Raw genomic sequence first — 18,928 nt, forward strand, 5'->3', positions numbered from 1 at the left:
GATGCGAAAGAGACCGACGGGCTCGGTGCGTCTGAGGGACGAGGTGCTCCAGAAAAATACGCGGACGGACGAGAAGGAGGTGTCGACGTTTCCGAGGGACGAGAAGCCGGAGAGGAAGATTGTTTGAAGGCTAGAAGTTGGGTTCGCGTGAGCCCTATTCCAGATGGTTGAGATTACTCAAGCGAGCGGAACCAAAGCGGAAGACCCGGGGGAAAAAGTCAACTTCCAGTTGACCTTTTGGTCCGGGCGGCTGGAACTAAAAATTATTCGGAACACGACGTGGCGCGTTCCGTTGAGACGGGGATAAAAGTTTATCCCCTTCCAAGCGCCTGGACCCCTTTCAGGCGCCCCAACCAGGGCTATAAATACAGTCTTGATCTCAGAAGCTTAGATAGAACACTTGTAAACAATTTCTTTTATTTAGCTTTCTAGTTGTGAGATCTAACTGCTGTAAGAGGCTTTTCCACCCAGAGGAGAATTTTAGTGAGCTTTATATCTTCCTTGGATTAACAACCTTTCCGGTTGTAACCAAGTAATTTCTTTATGCAAGTGTTGATAATTATTATGCTATAAAGTTCGAGGAAGGTTTTTTTTTTTTTTTTTTTGCAAAGCCATTCACCCCCCTCTAGCCGGTCGTCAAGGGTCCTACAACTCGTACCATTCTAAACGTGTCTTTCGGAGTTTTCCCTTAATAGATGCAACTCCGACTTTCTTTCTAATGCTCTCATTTCTTATTATGTTTATCCTCGTATGTTCACACATCCATCTTAACATCCTCATCTCTACAACTCTCTTCTTTTGCTCATATGCTTGAGTCATACCCAACATTCAGCTCCATATAACATAACAAGTCTAACTGCAGTTTTGTAGAACATTTCTTTAAGTTTTAGAGGTACTTTACAATCACATAAAACATCTGACGCTCTCCTCCATTTCAACCATCCTACTTGTATTTTATGTAAGACATCTCTCTCAATCCCTCTATTGTTTTACAAAAATGATCCTAAATATTTAAAACTCTAGGTTTTGGGTAACTCGTCATCTCCTATCTTAATAATTATCTCATTACATCTAATATTGCTAAACTTAAATTTTATATATTATATCTTTATTCTACTAGGCATAAAACCTTTCCTTTTTAGTATTTTCTGCCAAGATTCTAGTTTAACATTTACTCCTTTATGTGTCTCATATATTAAAATAATATCATCTGCAAATAGCATATACCACAGTACTATGTCTTGAATGTGTTTAGTGAGTTTATCCATAAGTAGTACAAAAAGATAGAGACTTAGAGTTGATTCTTGATATAACTCTATCTTTATTAGAAATGCTTTAGTTACTTCGCGTGAAGTCTTTACTCTAGTCGTTACATCCTCGTACATATATTTAATTAGTTAAACATATGTTATGCTAATACTTCTCCTTTTTAGAATTCTCTATATAATTTCTCTTGAGACTCTATCATAAGTTTTTTCTAAATCAATGAATACAATGTGTAGATCTTATTTTTGCTCCCGATATTTTTCAATTAATTATCTAAGAATATGTATAGCTTCTATTGTTGACCTTCTTCATGAACCCAAATTGATTTTCGGTCACCGAGATCTCTTTCCTTAATCTTTTTTTATTACTTTTTTTTAAAAGTTTCATGATATGATTCATTAGTTTACCCCTATGTTTGTATAATTTTGTATGTCTCTCTTGTTTTTATATAAGGGAATTAGAGTACTTATCCTCCATTGGTCATATATATTTTTTAAATTTTTAATATCATATTAAATAATTTTGTAAGACATTCAATACCTTATTTCCCTAGGCACTTTCATACCTCTATTGGAATGTCATCTGGTCCAACAACTTTTATATTGTGCATCTATTTAAAACTTGTTCTATTTTTGAAGTTTAAATTTTATGATAAAAATTTATATTTTTATGCTTATTTGACCTACTTAAATTACCTAAGTTAACTTGGTTACCTAAACCTTTATTAAAAAGTTAATAAAAATACCTCTTCAACCGCTCTTTTATTTCTTCATCGTTTACTAATACCCTATTACATTCATCATGCAACTAAAGGATGTTGGACTTCTTGGTCGTCCGCTGCAAACGCTTCCTGATTTACCTTGGTGGCTGGTGGAAAAATTCCATGGGATTTGATCGGTCACCCCGAGGGCTAGCTGGGTTTATCATTTTTTTCCTATTACATTCATCTTTAATATATTTTATTTAGATAAAATCTCTTGTATTTCTGTCTCTCACTTTAACTATTCTATAAATATCTTTTTTCTCTTCTTTTGTATCCAATTTTTGATATAATCGTTCAAAAGTTTCATTCTTTACTTCATTCATTATTTTCTTAGCTTTTTTCTTAACTATTGTATATTTTTTTAAAAAAAAATTCTTCGTTCTTACAAATATATAATTATTTATAAGTTATTCTTTTTTTCTTTCACTTTCTCATTCTGCTATCAAAATTTTTACTTAGTAATGCATATCTCTTCGACTGTACATCCTTAGTTACTATTTTTAACTTTGATATCATCTTATCCCATATAGTATTAGAGTCACCGTATATTTCACCTAATGTTTGTATTTCTACCTTCTCCTTAAATATATTTTATTTTTCATCCTTTAACTTCCACCACTTAATTTTAGGAGGCGTATATATTTTCTTTCTATTGATACTATATTTGAGACGTATATCCAACACTACTAACTTATGTTGGGAAGTTAAGCTTTCTGGATGACTTTGCAATATCCTTCTTTCTAATCATAAAAAAAGTTAATTTACCATTTATTATTCTTACTTTTGAACGTGAATAAGTATTTTTCTTTTTTCTTAAAAAACGTATTAGCTAATATAAGGTCATATGCTATCGCAAAATGCAATATAGTTTTCTCTTCCTCATTTCTCATTCCAAATCCATAACCCTCATGTACCTTCTCATATTTCTCATTTTTCACTCCAACATGCACATTTAGATTACGTCCTATTAAATCATTTTATTTGGTGGAGTACTTTATATTATTTCATCTAAGTCATCCTAAAATCTTGATTTGGTAGCTTCATCTAATCCTACCTGCAGTACATATACACTAATTATATTCATAATTTCTTTCACCACTATTATCTTAAGGATTATAATTATATCCCCTTTTCTAACTACTCTTATAATTTTATCCTTTAACTAACTATCTACAACAATATTAATTCTATTTCTCGCTTTACTCTTTCCTGTGTACCATAACTTAAAACTTGAGTTCTATATCATCTTTGCCTTCTCGTCTATCCATTTTATCTCTTGTATACACAAAATATTAATTTTTCTCCTAATCATCATATTTATTACCTCTATTTATTTACGAGTGAAGGTTCCTATGTTCCATGTTCCAAATATTAGATTATTAATTTTCCTATCATATTTGTTTTTTATTCAATCTATCGTGTGAGAACTCTTGCCTATTTAATACTACACTCAAGTTCTCCTGAAGATGTAGTAGTCCTTGTCGATATATTACAGTCGAATCCTGTAACACGAACTCTTGCATATTTAACACTACATTTGAGTTCTGGAGATATAATCGTCTTTGGTGAGACGTTACAATCGGACCCTACAACATAGAACAACCTTGCATTAGCATAATAATTTAACAAATTCATTCATTGAATATTTGTCATAGTCTTAACACTAACTAACAACATAATACAACCCTCTTTCTTTATTTAGGCTTGAGACTTGCCATGATTAACTTATCATGGGCTGAGTTATAACATATAAAACGATGTTAAAAAATAATTTTGATAATTAATTAGTTGTTATTTCATAAATAAATCATTGTTAATTATTTTGTTAAAGTGGATGAGAAATTAATATTTAAAACTGAGTGATGAATGATTGGTTTGGATTGATTGGATGGAGACATGCTTGTCCTAAGCATTGTCTATCGTAAATGCATAATTGCTAGCTCTAAGAATGTGTGAATGCTTATTGGTTGAGAAATTAAGATCGTTAAATCCCAAGTAAGAACTACTAATGTAGACTACATATGGACCAAATTTAATTCATCAATTTTGAACTCGAAAGATAAATCAATTATCTTATTATCATGTGAATAAATAATCAGACAACTGATGAGCTAAACCATCCAATCAATTGCATAGTCAACTTAAGTTATACCTTTTAATCCATTAGGGGAAAAAATCCCTTAGAAACTTTTCTACTTAATTCAAATCACTCAAATCTTATACGATAATCACTTGAGTTTTCTCTCTTGATTATAAAGATTAAAGTTAACTAAGATTAAGTTAATATTATCCTAAGAAAAAAAAATCGTAACTCTTGTGTCGGTCTTACTTCAATATCCTAAAGGAGTGACTCCATGATTAACAATATTAAATTTGTGATAATAAAACCTAAATAAAAACATCCACTAACCTAAAAGGATACAAAATCAATTGTCTTGACCCACGTCATCATACCTATAACACTATCTTAGCAAGTCATTGAGTATATGACAAAGTCATTATTGATAGATGAATCCCATGAGTGTGTGATAAACATGTATTAGGCTGATTAATTTTATTTAATCCACTAATTAGTTTGTTAAGATGGTTAATTATAATTAAGGTTTGAGTATTCGGTTAAAATTGAATCCAATTTAACTAATTAAAATTGAATAAATTATTATTGTTTAAATAATCAAATCAACCTGATTTTTAATAAAAATTAAATAAATCGAATATATAAAATATCAATAAATTCAGTCAAATATTTATTTAATTAATTTTTTAATAATAATGATGGCAAAAGGTAATTATGTTCGTCCTAACGCTCCCGTCAATTCATCTCAAGATCAATACGGAGAAGATAAATGACGAATAACTACTAGTCTTTGAAATAATAACTGACGCATGAGGAGGACATTTACCTCAAGATTCGAATCCTAGATGATAGTAATAACTTATACGCTAGTCACTAGATCTTTCGAGAGAATATTTTTTAAAAAATAACGAAATGAGCGAAGATTTTTTTTATTTCAATTTAATTGAATAAGGATTTTTAAAATAAAAAATCAAATCATATTAATTGAACAAATTGTTTTTTTTAAAAAAAATCAAAATATTAAATAATCAATTAAAATTTTAAATTTGGATTAATTTATTCGATTTAATTTGCTCATTTTAATTGTAGTGTCCTTTACAAACATCTAAAAAAAGATTCTTCCATTTTTATTATATGTATATATATATATATATATATATTAAAAAAAAACCTCAGTCCTTTACAGTCTGTTGGCTGTAGCTGTGTGCGCCTTCCTCTCTTCTCTCTTCTCTCTTCTCTCTTCACCTTCCCATCAGGCATCAGTTCTAACTTGGAAGACGCCCACGCCTTGTCTCTCTCTCCTCTCATGGCTAGGGTTTACTCGGTCTCTCCCTGAACCTGAGACCCTGGAAGACGATGGATCCGCTCCTCCGGGCCACGTCGGCCCTCGTCTTCCTCCTCCTCGTCTCCGCCCGCTCGGCCGCCGCGCCGGCTGACGACGCCAAGGCCCTCCTCGAGTTCAAGAAGGGCATCTCTAGCCCCTCCGTCGCCGCCCTCGACTCATGGAAGCCGGGATCCGCCCTCTGCAATTCCACTCCCCCCTGGTTCCGCGTCTCCTGTGACGCCGCCGGGAATGTCGTCGCCGTCGACCTCTCCCGCCTCGGCCTCAGCGGCGACCTCAAGTTCTCGACCCTCACTGGCCTTGGTTACCTCCAGAACTTCAGCCTCGCCGGCAATGACTTCACTGGCCGCCTCGTGCCCGGGATCGGCAGCATGAGCCAGCTCAGGTTCTTGGATCTGTCGGGGAACAGGTTCTACGGCCCCGTGCCTGAGCGGATCACTATGATCGGCGGGCTGTTGCTTCTCAATCTCTCTTGTAACAATTTTACGCAAGGGATCCCGACTGGGATCCGGAATCTGCAGCAGCTTAGGGTGCTTGATTTGCGATCCAATGGCCTGCGGGGTGACATGGCGGAGCTCCTATCGGCTTTACGGTACAATGAATATGTTGATCTGAGTAGCAATGGCTTCACTGGAAACCTCCCTGTTGACACAGTCAACCTCACGGGCTTGGGGAACACGGTCAAGTACTTGAATTTGAGCAATAACGAGCTCGTTGGTGGCTTCTTTCCAAATGACTTGATTCAAACGTTCAAAAATTTGGACGTTTTAGATGTGAGCAACAATCAGCTGACTGGAGAGCTCCCGGCTTTCAATTCTGTTTATAGCTTAAAAATTTTCCGTGCTTCTGGTAATCATCTGACTGGATCTATACCAGGAGCATTGCTTGCAAGTTCACTGCAGTTGCAGGAAATAGATCTTAGTGGAAATGAGCTTACAGGTAAATTAGCACTGCATATGACATTATTAAGATCTTCTAAGGAACTTGGGAGGAACGTGACTCATTGGAAGGAGATTTTTCTTGAGATTATCCTTGATATTTCTTTTCAGGCTAACTGTGATTTTATCCCTTTTTACTTGTAATCATTGCCAATAGAGATATTGCTGGATAAGACTATGAACCAAGTAGACATCTTGTGTAGATTTTTTTTTTCTGTGATTTCAGGGTAAATTCAAATGAGTAGGATGGGCAGTTTAAGCCTGTATAACTTGCTTGTGCTTGAAGGCCCATCACGGAGAAAAATGATGAATTTCTCTCTTGAATCTTATGCAAAGCACCAATTGAGGGGTGCAACTATATACAAACCAACAATTCTTCCTTTTCAGGGTATAGCAATACATGCAATGGACTTGTTCTTTTAAAGATTCAAGTATGGATTAGTGTGATGTCGTTATCAGTTTGTGAGGTCTTTAGTGTCTCCTTTGACTATATCAGATATCATCTGAAAGATTGAGGAATTTTGAAAGTTTTTAATTGATTATGGTGTATAGAGGAAGGCAAATTGCCCACCCCAAATAGTTTGAACAAGCAGGGTTTGTCAGTTTGTGATGTCTTTAGTGTCTCCTTTGATTATATCGAAAATCATCTGAAAGATTTGAGGAATTTTGAAAGTTTTTAATTGATTATGGTGTATAGAGGAAGGCAAATTGCCCACCCCAAATAGTTTGAACAAATAGGGTTTGATGATGTCATTATCAGTTTGTGAGGTCTTTAGTGTTTTGACTATATCAAATATCATCTGAAAGATTGAGGAATTTTGAAAGTTTTTAATTGATCATGGTGTATAGATAGAGGCAAATTGCCCACCCCAAATAGTTTGAACAAACAGGGTTTGATGATGTCATTATCAGTTTGTGAGGTCTTTAGTGTCTCCTTGCTATATCAAATATCATCTAAAAGATTGAGGAATTTTGAAAGTTTTTAATTGATCATGGTGTATAGAGGAAGGCAAATTGCCCGCCCCAAATAGTTTGAACAAACAGTGTTTGATGATGGTTATAGGTAGGAAAATTGAGTTTCATAATTTGGTGGATCATTATTGTAGGAAAAGTAGATAATGTGCTGATTAGATTGATATGTACCACCTAGCCACTTGACGGTTGGCTATAAGCTGACCTTGTGATTTACCTCCCTTCACATAATCCGGGGACAAGCTATGAGGGGCATCTTGGGTGAACACAATCACTTTTTGCTACAATGATTAGATTGATATGTATCCCGTAAGATTTTGACCTTTAACCATGAGGACATGAATGTAGATGTCTCTCTTCTAAATTCTTTCCTTTTTTCTGAAAAAACAATATCAAAATCCAACAATCTTGTCAAAACAATACTTTGTGTCTCCCTACAAATAGTTACAAGAAAATCACCTCACTGCTGTGTCTGAAATGGAAAAAAATTCTCCTTCATGGTACCAATGCCTGTCTTTTCGAAATTTTTAGTTACAGTCTCAGCTAAAGTTTTGTCTCTCTTGTTATACACTGTATTGTTTCATTCAAAAATTGACAAATTTCATGTCTACACAGGTGATGCTTTGGATGTCAACTCTACATCCCTGAAGCTTCTGAACCTCTCCTCTAATATGCTAACAGGTTCATTGCCTTCAAGTATAGGGCTGTGTATATCATTGGATTTGAGTAATAATAATATCTCTGGCGATCTATCGGTTCTTCCCAATTGGGGAAACACATTAGAAGTTATTGATTTAAGTGTAAATTCTTTGTCGGGCGCCTATCCTGAGGCATTACAATTTCAGAATTTGAGATCCATGAGGATTCAGAATAACCATTTAGCAGGCTCTCTTCCATCTGCATTTGAAAACTATCCTTCCTTGTCTGAACTTGATCTCAGTCTGAATGAATTCTCTGGACCAATTCTGCCTGGGTTTTTCAAATCTGTTTTAACTAGTTTGAATCTCTCAGGAAACCAATTTTCTGGGAATATTCCAATTCAGAGCTCACATTCAACTGAATCGTTTGTTTTACCGTCTTATAATCATCTAGAGAGCCTTGACTTATCTGATAACACATTGACTGGTCCATTGCCGTCAGAAATTATTAACTTGCAAAGATTGAAGCTGCTTATTCTTCAAAATAATTCCTTGTCTGGAGAGTTGCCTAGTGAACTAGGTAAGCTCAGCTCTCTGGAAATCCTTGATCTGTCAATGAATCATTTTGATGGTGATATACCTGATATGCCTCAGCCAACTCTTAAAGCTTTTAATGTTTCTTATAACGATCTGTCTGGCACCATCCCACAAAGTCTGCAGCACTTTCCAAGAAACTCATTTTATCCTGGAAATACATTGCTAGTTTCTCCTCGTGGCATGCCTTCCGGAAATGATGATGAATTCGGTCAAAATCATCACCATTTGAAGTATAGTCTCCGAATAGCTGCTATTGTTGGATCAGTTGGTGGTGTCATGTTACTTTTGTTTGCAGTGATGACATTATATGTGATTCGATCCCAAAAACTTTGTGGAAAGAATCGTTCTGGAGACCAAACCACTGGAAGAGAATTAAAGCTTGGGAGATTTGGCCGTTCAAATATATCTAGATCGTCAAAGGATAATCCCATCACTTCTTCAGTTAGTTTCTCCAATGACCATTTATTGACAGCTTCTAGAACACTATCAGCACAGAAAGAGTTGTTGCCAGAGGCTGTTGAATATGGTTATTCTGATAGTAGAACTTCAGAAAGTGCTATGAATAATGTGCACAATTATCCTGCTAATACAGGAGAGAGGTCTTCTCCAGGATCACCATTGTGCTCATCGCCTCATTTTATTGATTCTCTTGCATCTGAGCAACCAGCCATGTTAGATGTGTATTCACCAGATCGTTTAGCAGGAGAGCTCTTTTTCTTAGACAACTCTTTGATATTCACAGCTGAAGAATTATCTCGTGCCCCTGCAGAAGTTCTTGGTAGAAGTAGCCATGGCACATCCTACAAGGCAACCCTTGATAGCGGTCACGTTTTGACTGTGAAGTGGCTAAGAGTAGGCCTTGTTAAAGTCAAAAAAGAATTTGCCAAAGAGGCAAAGAGAATTGGGACCATTAGACATCCAAATATCATCCCTTGGAGAGGCTATTATTGGGGCCCTAGAGAGCAAGAAAGATTGATCATTTCTGACTATGTTAATGGAGATAGTTTGTCACTTTATCTTTATGGTATGACTTTCTTCAACTTTTTTCTATGTCATCTAGTTTTTGGAAATTGGCATTGGCTACTCAACTGCTGCATGAACAATTTGCAACTGAAACCTATAGTAGACTTACATTTTTTTGTTGTCATATATGTGCTTCAACTTGCATGGATGGATCAATGCTTTCAGAAGATGCATTTCCATTGTTTTCTCAGTATAGCTTGACATGTGACGTCAATGAAATAAAATAGAGGATTGTTAATCCACTCTTAGCATGACCATTGGCATATACCTAGTGTAACTTTGTGGTGATTCTTATCTGTAAAAGACAATCGTTTCCTAAATATCTCCCGTCCCGTTACTTTTTAACTCCATACCACAGTTTTGTTATGTTCATCATGAAGGTACAATAAGTTCATCATAAGAGTGCCTTAAATAACACTCCATACCACCTGTTCAATAAGTTCATCACATTCATACCCTAAATGACAATCAATATGAATACTTTTGACATGTGATTGAGTTCGTTAGAGCATTCACATCAATTTCCCTATTACTATATCTAAAATTTAGGATAAATGATCCATTTTATTAAATTTAGATAATCACTTTTCACTATACACTACATCAAATACCCTAAAATTTTCATCATCCTTAATTTTTTTATTATTTTCTTCTCTTCTATTTTTTATTGTTATATTTATGGAATGAGTGGAAGGAGAGAGATTAAAAAGATTGAGTGGGAGGAGAGAGATTAAAAAAAAAATTATTTTATTTTGAGGATAGAGGTTTCATTTCCTAAATTTAGAGAATCACTATTCATCAAATCTAAATTTAGGAAATGGATAGGGTAACTGATGTAGAGGGTTTTTAGTTACCCTATCTAAAATTTAGGGTAAAATCTTTAGATAGGGTAGTTAATGTTGATGCTCTTACTACATACTAATGACTAATATTTTCCTGGTAAATTCTTTAATTCTTTCAACTGTTGGTCAATTCAATCCTAGTCTGTTGTCATCTATCTCTCGTATGAGAAAAGAAAGATTAATCTTGGCTAGACTAGAACTAGAAGACGGATCAACATTAGGAAGTAACTTTTTTCAGTTACTTCCTAATGTTGATCAGGCCGAACATAGTTTTTGCTTTCCAGTTCCTTATTAGCAACACTCACCACAAGTTTCTGAATACAAAATAATTGAAAGAACAAAATCAGGCCGCAAATGATCTAATGAGGAAATTACACGGACTTGTGAGATGGCCTATTGTTATAGACAAGCTTGAGCAAAATGTCTGAATGGTTAAACATGGGCATGCAAGACGGGGCGAAATAAGAAGACTTGCAGTTGCTGAGAATGATCAAACATGGAGATTAAAACCACAATTATTGCTATAATTCTTCTTTTCCCTTAAGCTATTTTGTTTGGCCTTTCACTTTTTACCAATTTTGTTTGTACTTCCGTTACCAGAGAACATTTACTTGCCCATATTTCCTTAACTACATTTACCATCGCTTAAGACTTAGAAACTAGATTGGTAATTCTGAAGTTAAATTATCTTCCAGCAAATGATCTTATCTAATGTTTAATCTTTCACAGATTTGGCCATCTAATGTTGTTTCTTAAATTGTTTCCATATGCAGAGTCCACACCTAGAAGGTACTCACGCCTCTCAGTTAGCCAAAGGTTAAAAATTGCTATTGATGTGGCTCGTTGTTTGTATTACCTCCATAATGAGAAGGGCCTAGCTCATGGAAGTGTAAAGCCAACAAATATCCTCCTCACTGGCCCAGATCTCACTGCTAGGCTGACAGATTATAGCCTTCATCGTCTCATGACACACAGTGGGACAGCAGAACAGATTTTAAACTTGGGAGCACTTGGGTACCGAGCCCCTGAGCTACAAACTGCAAGCAAGCCATCCCCATCATTTAAGGCTGACGTGTATGCATTCGGTGTAATTCTCATGGAGATGTTAACTCGAAGAAGTGCTGGTGATATCATCTCAGGCCAAACGGGTGCAGTTGATCTCACCGATTGGGTGCAGATGTGCAACAGGGAGGGACGGGGAGCAGACTGCTTTGACAGGGATATCTCAGGATTGGAGGAAGCTCCAAGGGTGATGGATGAACTACTTGCAGTATCACTTCAGTGCATTCTACCTGTAAATGAGAGGCCTAACATCCGGACAGTCTTTCAAGATCTCTGTGCCATAACAATGTGAGATTTTCTCCTTCAACTTCCTCCTCTCCTGTACATGTATCTGGAATTTAAATTTTTTTCCCCCCATTTTTTTTTGGGTTCGAAGCCTTGCAAGCAAGGCACCTTCAAAAATTTAGTGTAAAGAGCTTATCATTGGTTGATTTGATATCAGTGCAGCGTGTTGAATTGAGTTCCAAAGGATGTATCTTTGCTTTACTAATTCTGTGTTTCCCATGTTGCCCTCTCCAAGGTCCCTGTATTTCTTTCTTATTGATTTTGACAGAATTCACAAGTCTCTTCAAACATTTCATTGTGTTTTATTTCACATACTTGTAACTTTGTGGAATTTTTATAGCATTTTTTCAAATCTATGATTCAAACATTTTGCTCCAAAATATTGATTTCATCATTTTTTTTATTAAAGCTTTTAAATCTCTCTTTGCACTATAATATAATTTTAAAGCTTATAAATCATGAACTGAAATTTTAAATAATTTTATAATAAGATTCTAAATTATAGAGTGGCTTCAATCAATTTATGTGGCAAAAAGGTGATAGATTATTATTATTATTATTTTAAATTTAATCTCTATTTTCATATGATAATCTATATTGTACGGTAGAGTAGTCTTTCCTAAAATCACCATAAAATATCTGTAAAAAAGGCAAATAGTTAGACCTAACCAATGAAGATTTCTTGATTGAAATCATTTTATTTGACTATTAAACTGTCTCATTAAACAATTCATTAGTTGATATTTATAGTTGGTAAAATATCAAGCTCCACCTCAATGTTTATTGATCAAATCAAAATAATGTCACCACCATTCAGTAATTCCATCTCCTAGATTAAAATGTATTATCGAATGCGACAAATCTTGAAATCACTTATGCGAGGTAGAAGGGTAAAGAAAAATATAGATCCGGTGGACCCAATCTCGAGTGTCATACATATCAACTCAAAACAAAATTGCGATTGTTTAATAAATTTCATCTCACATAGTACGATGGAAAAGATCCTTGGCAATCAAGTCTCAATTTTAATAAATTAATCAATAAATTTTTTTTAATAGATGATTAATTAATAATTAGTTATTCATGAGTACTTTTCGATTTATTTTGACCATCAATAAAATTTTTTATAGAATCAAATCAACTATATTAAATTAATAAATTGAATATATGATACCAACTAAATAAAAAAAATAAAAAGGATCATATATAATTGATTCAACAATAACTTGGAATCTTTTTATTTTTCTTCTTTGATTGAATCGATGTAAAATCTAGTCCCATCTTCTATACTCTCTATACTCCATGAGTCAAGCAAATTTGCTCCCTAAATCCTCATCCACTATTCTCAATTATTTATCTTGCGTTGGTTCATAGAGGGGCCTTCCCATCGTTTTCCAAGTCAAAATCAACGCCTTACAACTTTGACTACAAAAGTCAAACGCACTCCCACACTAAATCTAAATCATTAATTATTGATAGTAGTAGTAAGACTCCGTCAAATTTGCGCTGCTGAGTTTGCAAAAATCCCCTTTTCCTTTGTTATATTTATATATTGTAGTTTTTATTTTTTTTAAAATATGTATATTTCAACAAATAACTTGTACCGCTTTACGAATAGAATAAAATCGCAGGACTTAAAAGAAAAATGTTAAGTTTTCTAATTTTAAAGGAGCTAATTATTGATCTTTCACATGATTTTGTTTCTTCTATTTTAATAAAATTTAAAGAGTTTTTTTTTTCAAAAAACTCCAATCTATTTCCAGAGCTAAAATTAATTTCTTCTTTCACATCTATAAATTTGACGGATAGCTCGAGCTGGAGAAGCAGCTCTTTGCTTTTGGTCAATGGCGGAGGCGAAGGGCTTCCTTGCGGCGCACGACCACCTCAATGCTCCGGACGAGGTAGACCAGGAGGCCGGCCCGGGGACGCAGACCCGCTGCCGTGTCTGCTTCAGAAGCGATGGTGATTTCCTCGCCTCAAATCGTTCCTCATTCCTTTTTTTTCTCCCTTTCAATGGCCCCTTTCTGTTTCTCGATCCGCCCTTGGTTCTTATACTTGAGTTCTAGTGCCGATCGGAATGGGAGGATTGACCGACTCAGAAGGGGGTTTATCTTTTGAAGTTCGCAATCGCAATTTTATGATTTTCGAGACAAAAAAAAGGGTTATGTTTCTGAATTGTTTCATATTGTTCTTTTGTAAATGTTCAGGGAGGGATCTCATTTCACCCTGCAAATGCGAGGGATCTTCTAAGTTCGTACACCGAGAATGCCTGGACTACCATAGGACTGTAAAGGCAAGTTAGAAAAGTACTAATCTTGCTTTAGTATAGATAGTTATAAATAAATGGTTGAAATTAAAGATAATTAATTTTATTTCCTTTTTCTTTTTCCCAATAGCTCTAGTTAAACTATTGATTGAGTTTTGATATAGAGAACAATAATATTCCCTTTCTTTGATAAGTCAATCATTTCACTTGAATATATTGGAATTTCATACTGAGCTTTTGAAGGTTGATAATGAAAAAAAGGGGTTAAAAAAGTGCAAAAAGGTCTAAAATTTTTATTGAAAACTGCTACAACATGTATTGTTAGATGACTGCTACATGATGCAAATCCACTCAAATGTGAAAGAAAAATACATCATGTATTATCTTACAACTCCCTTGGGTCTAGGGGAAACAATGCAATGATTTACCAAATATCCAAGTCAGTTTAGGTTAATGTAGCAATTTTGATCAAATGTGTCAGTTTTGGCCAAAACTACTACAATATTATTGGACTGACTCGATAAAAGAGTGGTAATTAGGGAAGAAAATTTATGGTGGAGTGTCTTTTTGATATTTTTTTTTAACATAGGACAGTCTTTTTAGAATAATAAAAAAAACACCCTTTTAATTATAATTATTACCCATGATAAACTTTCCTCTAGCAGAAATTTTTTAGTCTTGAGAATGCAAGAACACTTGAGGGGAGTGACCATCACATAAATGTAGAAAATTTGAGTCATCACTCAATATATCTTTATCGAGTCTGAATGAGAAAGTTTTTGACTTTTTTTTTCCCCACTGGTTGACTGGTTGGCCTGTGCTGGAGTGGTTGGTTTGTGTTGGACTGGTTGGTTTTCACAAATAAGAGAACATTGTCGGAGATTAAGTAATAACTAACTTTGTTTCCAAACAAGAGCATTTACTTGATGACTTGGACTGCAAACTATATTTGAGGCAATCAACATAGCCATGCATATACACAGAGTCAACATTCATAGAGCATAGATGTTGACTATTTTTGGTATGAATCAACTTCTATCTTTTGTGTTTAAGAAGTAGTCTAGGTGATTGGTCTTGAAGTGTCAATTCAAGAAGGAAGATTAATTAATGAACCAAATCTTATCTTACAAGAACTTTCTTAGCAGTTTTTTTGTGTTTGCTTATGATACATTTTTCTGCTTTATTTCTCCTTATGCAAGTTTGTTTTCAGTTTTATCTGAGTTCACCTTTCTCTTGTTCTTTAGGAAAGTTTTGCATTTGCCAATTGTACAGATTGCAAAGCTCCCTATTACCTAAGGGTACATGTTCATCCAGAAAGAAAAGGACGAATTCTGAAATTCCTCAAGTTTCGGAATATACTATGTGCATTTGCTGTGATTCAAATTGTAGGTTTGCTTTCCAATTTGTCCTATTAAATATTAATTCATGAACATGTAGAAAATATTGTATTTCGTTAGTTTTTCTCATGCAAGCAAACTGTGTTACTGCAGGCAATCTGTTCATTGGCAAGCGTCTTGTATTTGGTTTGTGGAAACGGGATTTATTTTGGCAGCTTAAATTATTTTTATGGTGGAGTTTTTGATAGCTATGTCTATTATCCTTTGCTGTTAGAAAGGGTTTCTGCTACAAAATTGAATGTCTACTATTCTCTTGGTATGTTCCTCTCTCCACTCTAATGCAGTTGCTGAAGCTGATTACATAGCTTAAAACAAACATGAGTGAATGTATTTATGTTGATTACATAGAAAAGTCTACAAGTAATTTTGTTCTTTAGAGAGATGATCTTTCTTTAGATGATATTCATATATCTTCCTTATGATATTTGAGTCTTAAAAATGAGGGTTTTGAGAATTCTCATCTATGTTTGTGCTATGTTCTTACTATTTGAACTTGTATTCATAGGGCTGCTGCTATGTTGTCTTCTTCTCGGATTGTCCAGATTCTTAATGTCTTGCTATAATCTAGGAAAGCTCTTGGGCAAGGCTCAGTCATATCAAGATTTATATATTCTTTGCAAAAGATCCTGGTAATAATCTTACCATTTTTGTTCTTATTTTCTAAATTCAGACATTCTTAATAGATGGAGTTCCGTCTTGGATCTCTCCTGCATCCCTTTGTCTCCATGGTCTGCAGTCTTTGAAAGCTTCTTCTTTGAACAGTAAATAGTCACAACCATGATTGCTTTAGAAAATAAATTGGCCAGTCGCACTGTGCTTAAACAAACTAAGAGTGTACTCTAAACATGCTTAGGAAATAAAAAGGAACTCGTAGGTTATATACCTAATCGTTTCAGCCATACACATTTCTTTGTTCTTCTACGATTTACTATGATCACCATTACATTTAGCATATTCTGCAGGTGGAGCATAAGTACCAAAGCATTCTACTATGGATTCATGGCAGAAGCTGATCAAACTTGGCTAGAGTTGATGTTTATTATGGAGTTAGTTGTCATAGGCCTCGTCTCCTTTATTGGCCTATTATACGCTATTGCCATTGCCTCAATTTTTGGCCGACAAATTTGGAAGTATCATTATTACACGTTTGGCAAACGATTGCTTACGAGAGTGAGTCTTCCTTTGCTAACTAATTAGTTGGCTTGCCGCCTTGGTTCGTTTGCAATGATATGTCTAGTTCTTATTACCTTAAAGCTCTGTTTTCTTTTTCATGTTCCTTTTTAGATGCCTAATCACTTTTCCAAAATAAAAACAGGAGTACATAGTCGATGACATGGATGGTTTGGCCAAAGATTGGCGCCCACCTCCCCTACCACCTGATCATGTTGACGAGCTAGAGGAACTCGGATTTCTTTAGTACAATATTGATGTTTAGACCTTCAAAAGCAAGGCAACAGAGCAACAAATAGTGTTCTATAGCTGAATATCTCTAATCCGAAATAGTGCTTTGTGGCCAACTATCTAGATCCTAAAAAGGCTATAAACTATGTTCTACAAAGATTTTGTGTATAGTTTGCAACCTTTTGTGGTATGTATAAGGTATATTCTATCAATAATAAGTACCAGCAATTCTCAAGTTATTTTGGCATGAGCAATCAAACACAAAAATATCTTGCATGTCGAGAAGCCGAATAAATTTCGAAGCAAATCGCGATCGGCTCCAAAGTTTCCGGCAGCGAAAAGCTGGCGTGATTTGGGGCCAAGGTCAGATTCTCTTATCTATAAAAAAAAATGGATTAGGGATGTATCATTTATAATTGTAGTTGAATTATGATCATGATTCAATTATAATTGATTATAATCTCTCTTTGAGTTCATCGTCTCCTGAATTATAGTTTGAATTAGGATGGAGGGTCGAAATCGGTGTACATGTGACTAGAGAAAGATTCCGGGGGTTCGAATCCGAATCAAACCTGCCAGGCCGGGTCTGCTTGCGTGTCGAAGTAGTAGACTTGGACCGCTAATCAATTCCGGTAAACCGGTCCAATAAGTACTTGGGAAACCGGTTATTTTGTTGGCTCGAATTAGGGCAACGCCGAAAAGGGTCGTATATAAGGCATTGCAATTCTCTCTTGAGCACCGATTTTGCTGGTTTTGTTCCTGGCGCTCCTCTTGCTCGAGCTTGTGCGGCGACGATGGCGGCGGCGGCGGAATCGGTGCAGTGCTTCGGCAGGAAGAAGACAGCCGTCGCGGTGGCGCACTGCAAACGCGGCCGCGGCCTGATCAAGGTGAACGGCGTCCCCATCGAGCTGGTGAAGCCGGAGATCCTCCGCCTCAAGGCCTTCGAACCCATCCTACTCCTCGGGCGGCAGAGGTTCGCGGGGGTCGACATCCGCATCCGCGTCAAGGGCGGCGGCAAGACTTCCCAGATCTACGCCATCCGCCAGAGCATCGCAAAGGCCCTCGTCGCCTACAACCAGAAGTACGTGGACGAGCAGTCCAAACAGGAGATCAAGGACATACTCGTACGCTACGACCGGACCCTTCTCGTCGCCGACCCCCGCCGGTGCGAGCCCAAGAAGTTTGGTGGTCGTGGCGCTCGGGCTCGTTTCCAGAAGTCGTACCGGTAGATCCACAGGGTCTGTAATTCTGAACCTTTCCTCTCTTTTTTGTTATGCTTTCAGTTGCTGTTGCTTCGTCGGATGTTGCTTTTGGATCATACAAATTGCCCTGATTCTGAACTGTGATTTCTATCTATTCCGATTCATCGCTATTATGAAACTTTATCAGTCGTTTTGTGCTTCAGATGAATCAAAAGGTTTATTTTTCTCTGCCTCATATTATTCATCCATGGCATATCATCTGTCACTGTCGAACATTCTTGCATTTAATTTCGAATCTGCGTGAACAATTGTCTTGTATCGGCGGAATTACAGTGATCGCCCTGTTCGACGTATGCCATAAAATTGTAACAGTAGAAATCTGATCATAGAATTATACAAAAAAACTAGCTTGAATTCTGAGCTTCCACAACTCTGAGTTTTTCTGAGCTGAGTTATAATCGGTTAAGACCCAATACATTTAGGACTTGTTTGGTTCAAGTTATCAGAATAACTAAGCCTTACTTATGTGATTATCAAATAATCATATAATTAAGGTTATGGAGAATAAAACATAATCTTTAATTCAACTTAGATAATGCAATAAAAATTTATTTTGTTTAAAAATTTTAATGAATAACCTAATTTAATATTTTATTATACTATCCTTAGTTACAAAATCAATCATATATTATTATTATTATTATTTTATTTTTCTTTTTCATGTTTTTGTTTATTTTTAAGTTTTTTTCCTTTATTATTTTTTTTTTTGATGTTTTTTTATTTTTTAAGTTTTTTTTATTTTTTAATGTTTATGTTTTTAATTTTTTTTTATGTTTTTTATTAAACTTTTTTACATT

General features: G+C 35.4%; 3 protein-coding genes across 4 annotated transcripts; all 3 read left to right on the forward strand.

Moving 5' to 3' along the window:
* The first annotated feature begins 5,286 nt into the window (after window positions 1-5,286).
* On the forward strand, window positions 5,287-12,006 carry LOC122020054 (probable inactive receptor kinase At5g10020). Its single transcript, XM_042577775.1, has 3 exons — window positions 5,287-6,387; window positions 7,974-9,617; window positions 11,232-12,006. The coding sequence occupies exons 1-3, from the start codon at window positions 5,463-5,465 to the stop codon at window positions 11,810-11,812; spliced, it is 3,150 nt and encodes a 1,049-aa protein (XP_042433709.1). The 5' UTR covers window positions 5,287-5,462; the 3' UTR covers window positions 11,813-12,006.
* A 1,611-nt stretch (window positions 12,007-13,617) lies between these two features.
* On the forward strand, window positions 13,618-17,108 carry LOC122020273. Of its 2 annotated transcripts, none has more exons than XM_042578137.1 (7): window positions 13,618-13,767; window positions 14,013-14,098; window positions 15,316-15,456; window positions 15,562-15,724; window positions 15,974-16,097; window positions 16,419-16,638; window positions 16,784-17,108. In XM_042578137.1, exons 1-7 carry the CDS (start codon window positions 13,650-13,652, stop codon window positions 16,883-16,885), a joined length of 954 nt encoding a protein of 317 aa, XP_042434071.1. In that variant the 5' UTR covers window positions 13,618-13,649; the 3' UTR covers window positions 16,886-17,108. The 2 variants fall into 2 exon arrangements, with proteins under 2 accessions (XP_042434071.1, XP_042434072.1); XM_042578138.1 differs by having other exon boundaries at window positions 16,431-16,638.
* Window positions 17,109-17,577: 469 nt separating this feature from the next.
* Window positions 17,578-18,254, forward strand: LOC122020274 (40S ribosomal protein S16-like). Its single transcript, XM_042578139.1, has one exon. The coding sequence runs from the start codon at window positions 17,664-17,666 to the stop codon at window positions 18,096-18,098; it is 435 nt and encodes a 144-aa protein (XP_042434073.1). The 5' UTR covers window positions 17,578-17,663; the 3' UTR covers window positions 18,099-18,254.
* Window positions 18,255-18,928: the final 674 nt, after the last annotated feature.

Source organism: Zingiber officinale, chromosome 9A, assembly GCF_018446385.1.
Source record: "Zingiber officinale cultivar Zhangliang chromosome 9A, Zo_v1.1, whole genome shotgun sequence".
Lineage (NCBI taxonomy): Eukaryota > Viridiplantae > Streptophyta > Magnoliopsida > Zingiberales > Zingiberaceae > Zingiber > Zingiber officinale.

Excerpts from the sequence above, each read along its gene's own strand:
- LOC122020054 (XM_042577775.1), top strand. The coding sequence starts at position 5,463 with ATGGATCCGCTCCTCCGGGCCACGTCGGCCCTCGTCTTCCTCCTCCTC. Across the intron at positions 6,388-7,973 it reads TAGTGGAAATGAGCTTACAG|GTGATGCTTTGGATGTCAAC; the intron begins GTAAATTAGCAC and ends ATGTCTACACAG. Across the intron at positions 9,618-11,231 it reads TTTGTCACTTTATCTTTATG|AGTCCACACCTAGAAGGTAC; the intron begins GTATGACTTTCT and ends TTCCATATGCAG.
- LOC122020273 (XM_042578137.1), top strand. The coding sequence starts at position 13,650 with ATGGCGGAGGCGAAGGGCTTCCTTGCGGCGCACGACCACCTCAATGCT. Across the intron at positions 15,457-15,561 it reads CATTTGCTGTGATTCAAATT|GCAATCTGTTCATTGGCAAG; the intron begins GTAGGTTTGCTT and ends GTGTTACTGCAG. Across the intron at positions 16,098-16,418 it reads ATTCTTTGCAAAAGATCCTG|CATATTCTGCAGGTGGAGCA; the intron begins GTAATAATCTTA and ends CATTACATTTAG.
- LOC122020274 (XM_042578139.1), top strand. The coding sequence starts at position 17,664 with ATGGCGGCGGCGGCGGAATCGGTGCAGTGCTTCGGCAGGAAGAAGACA.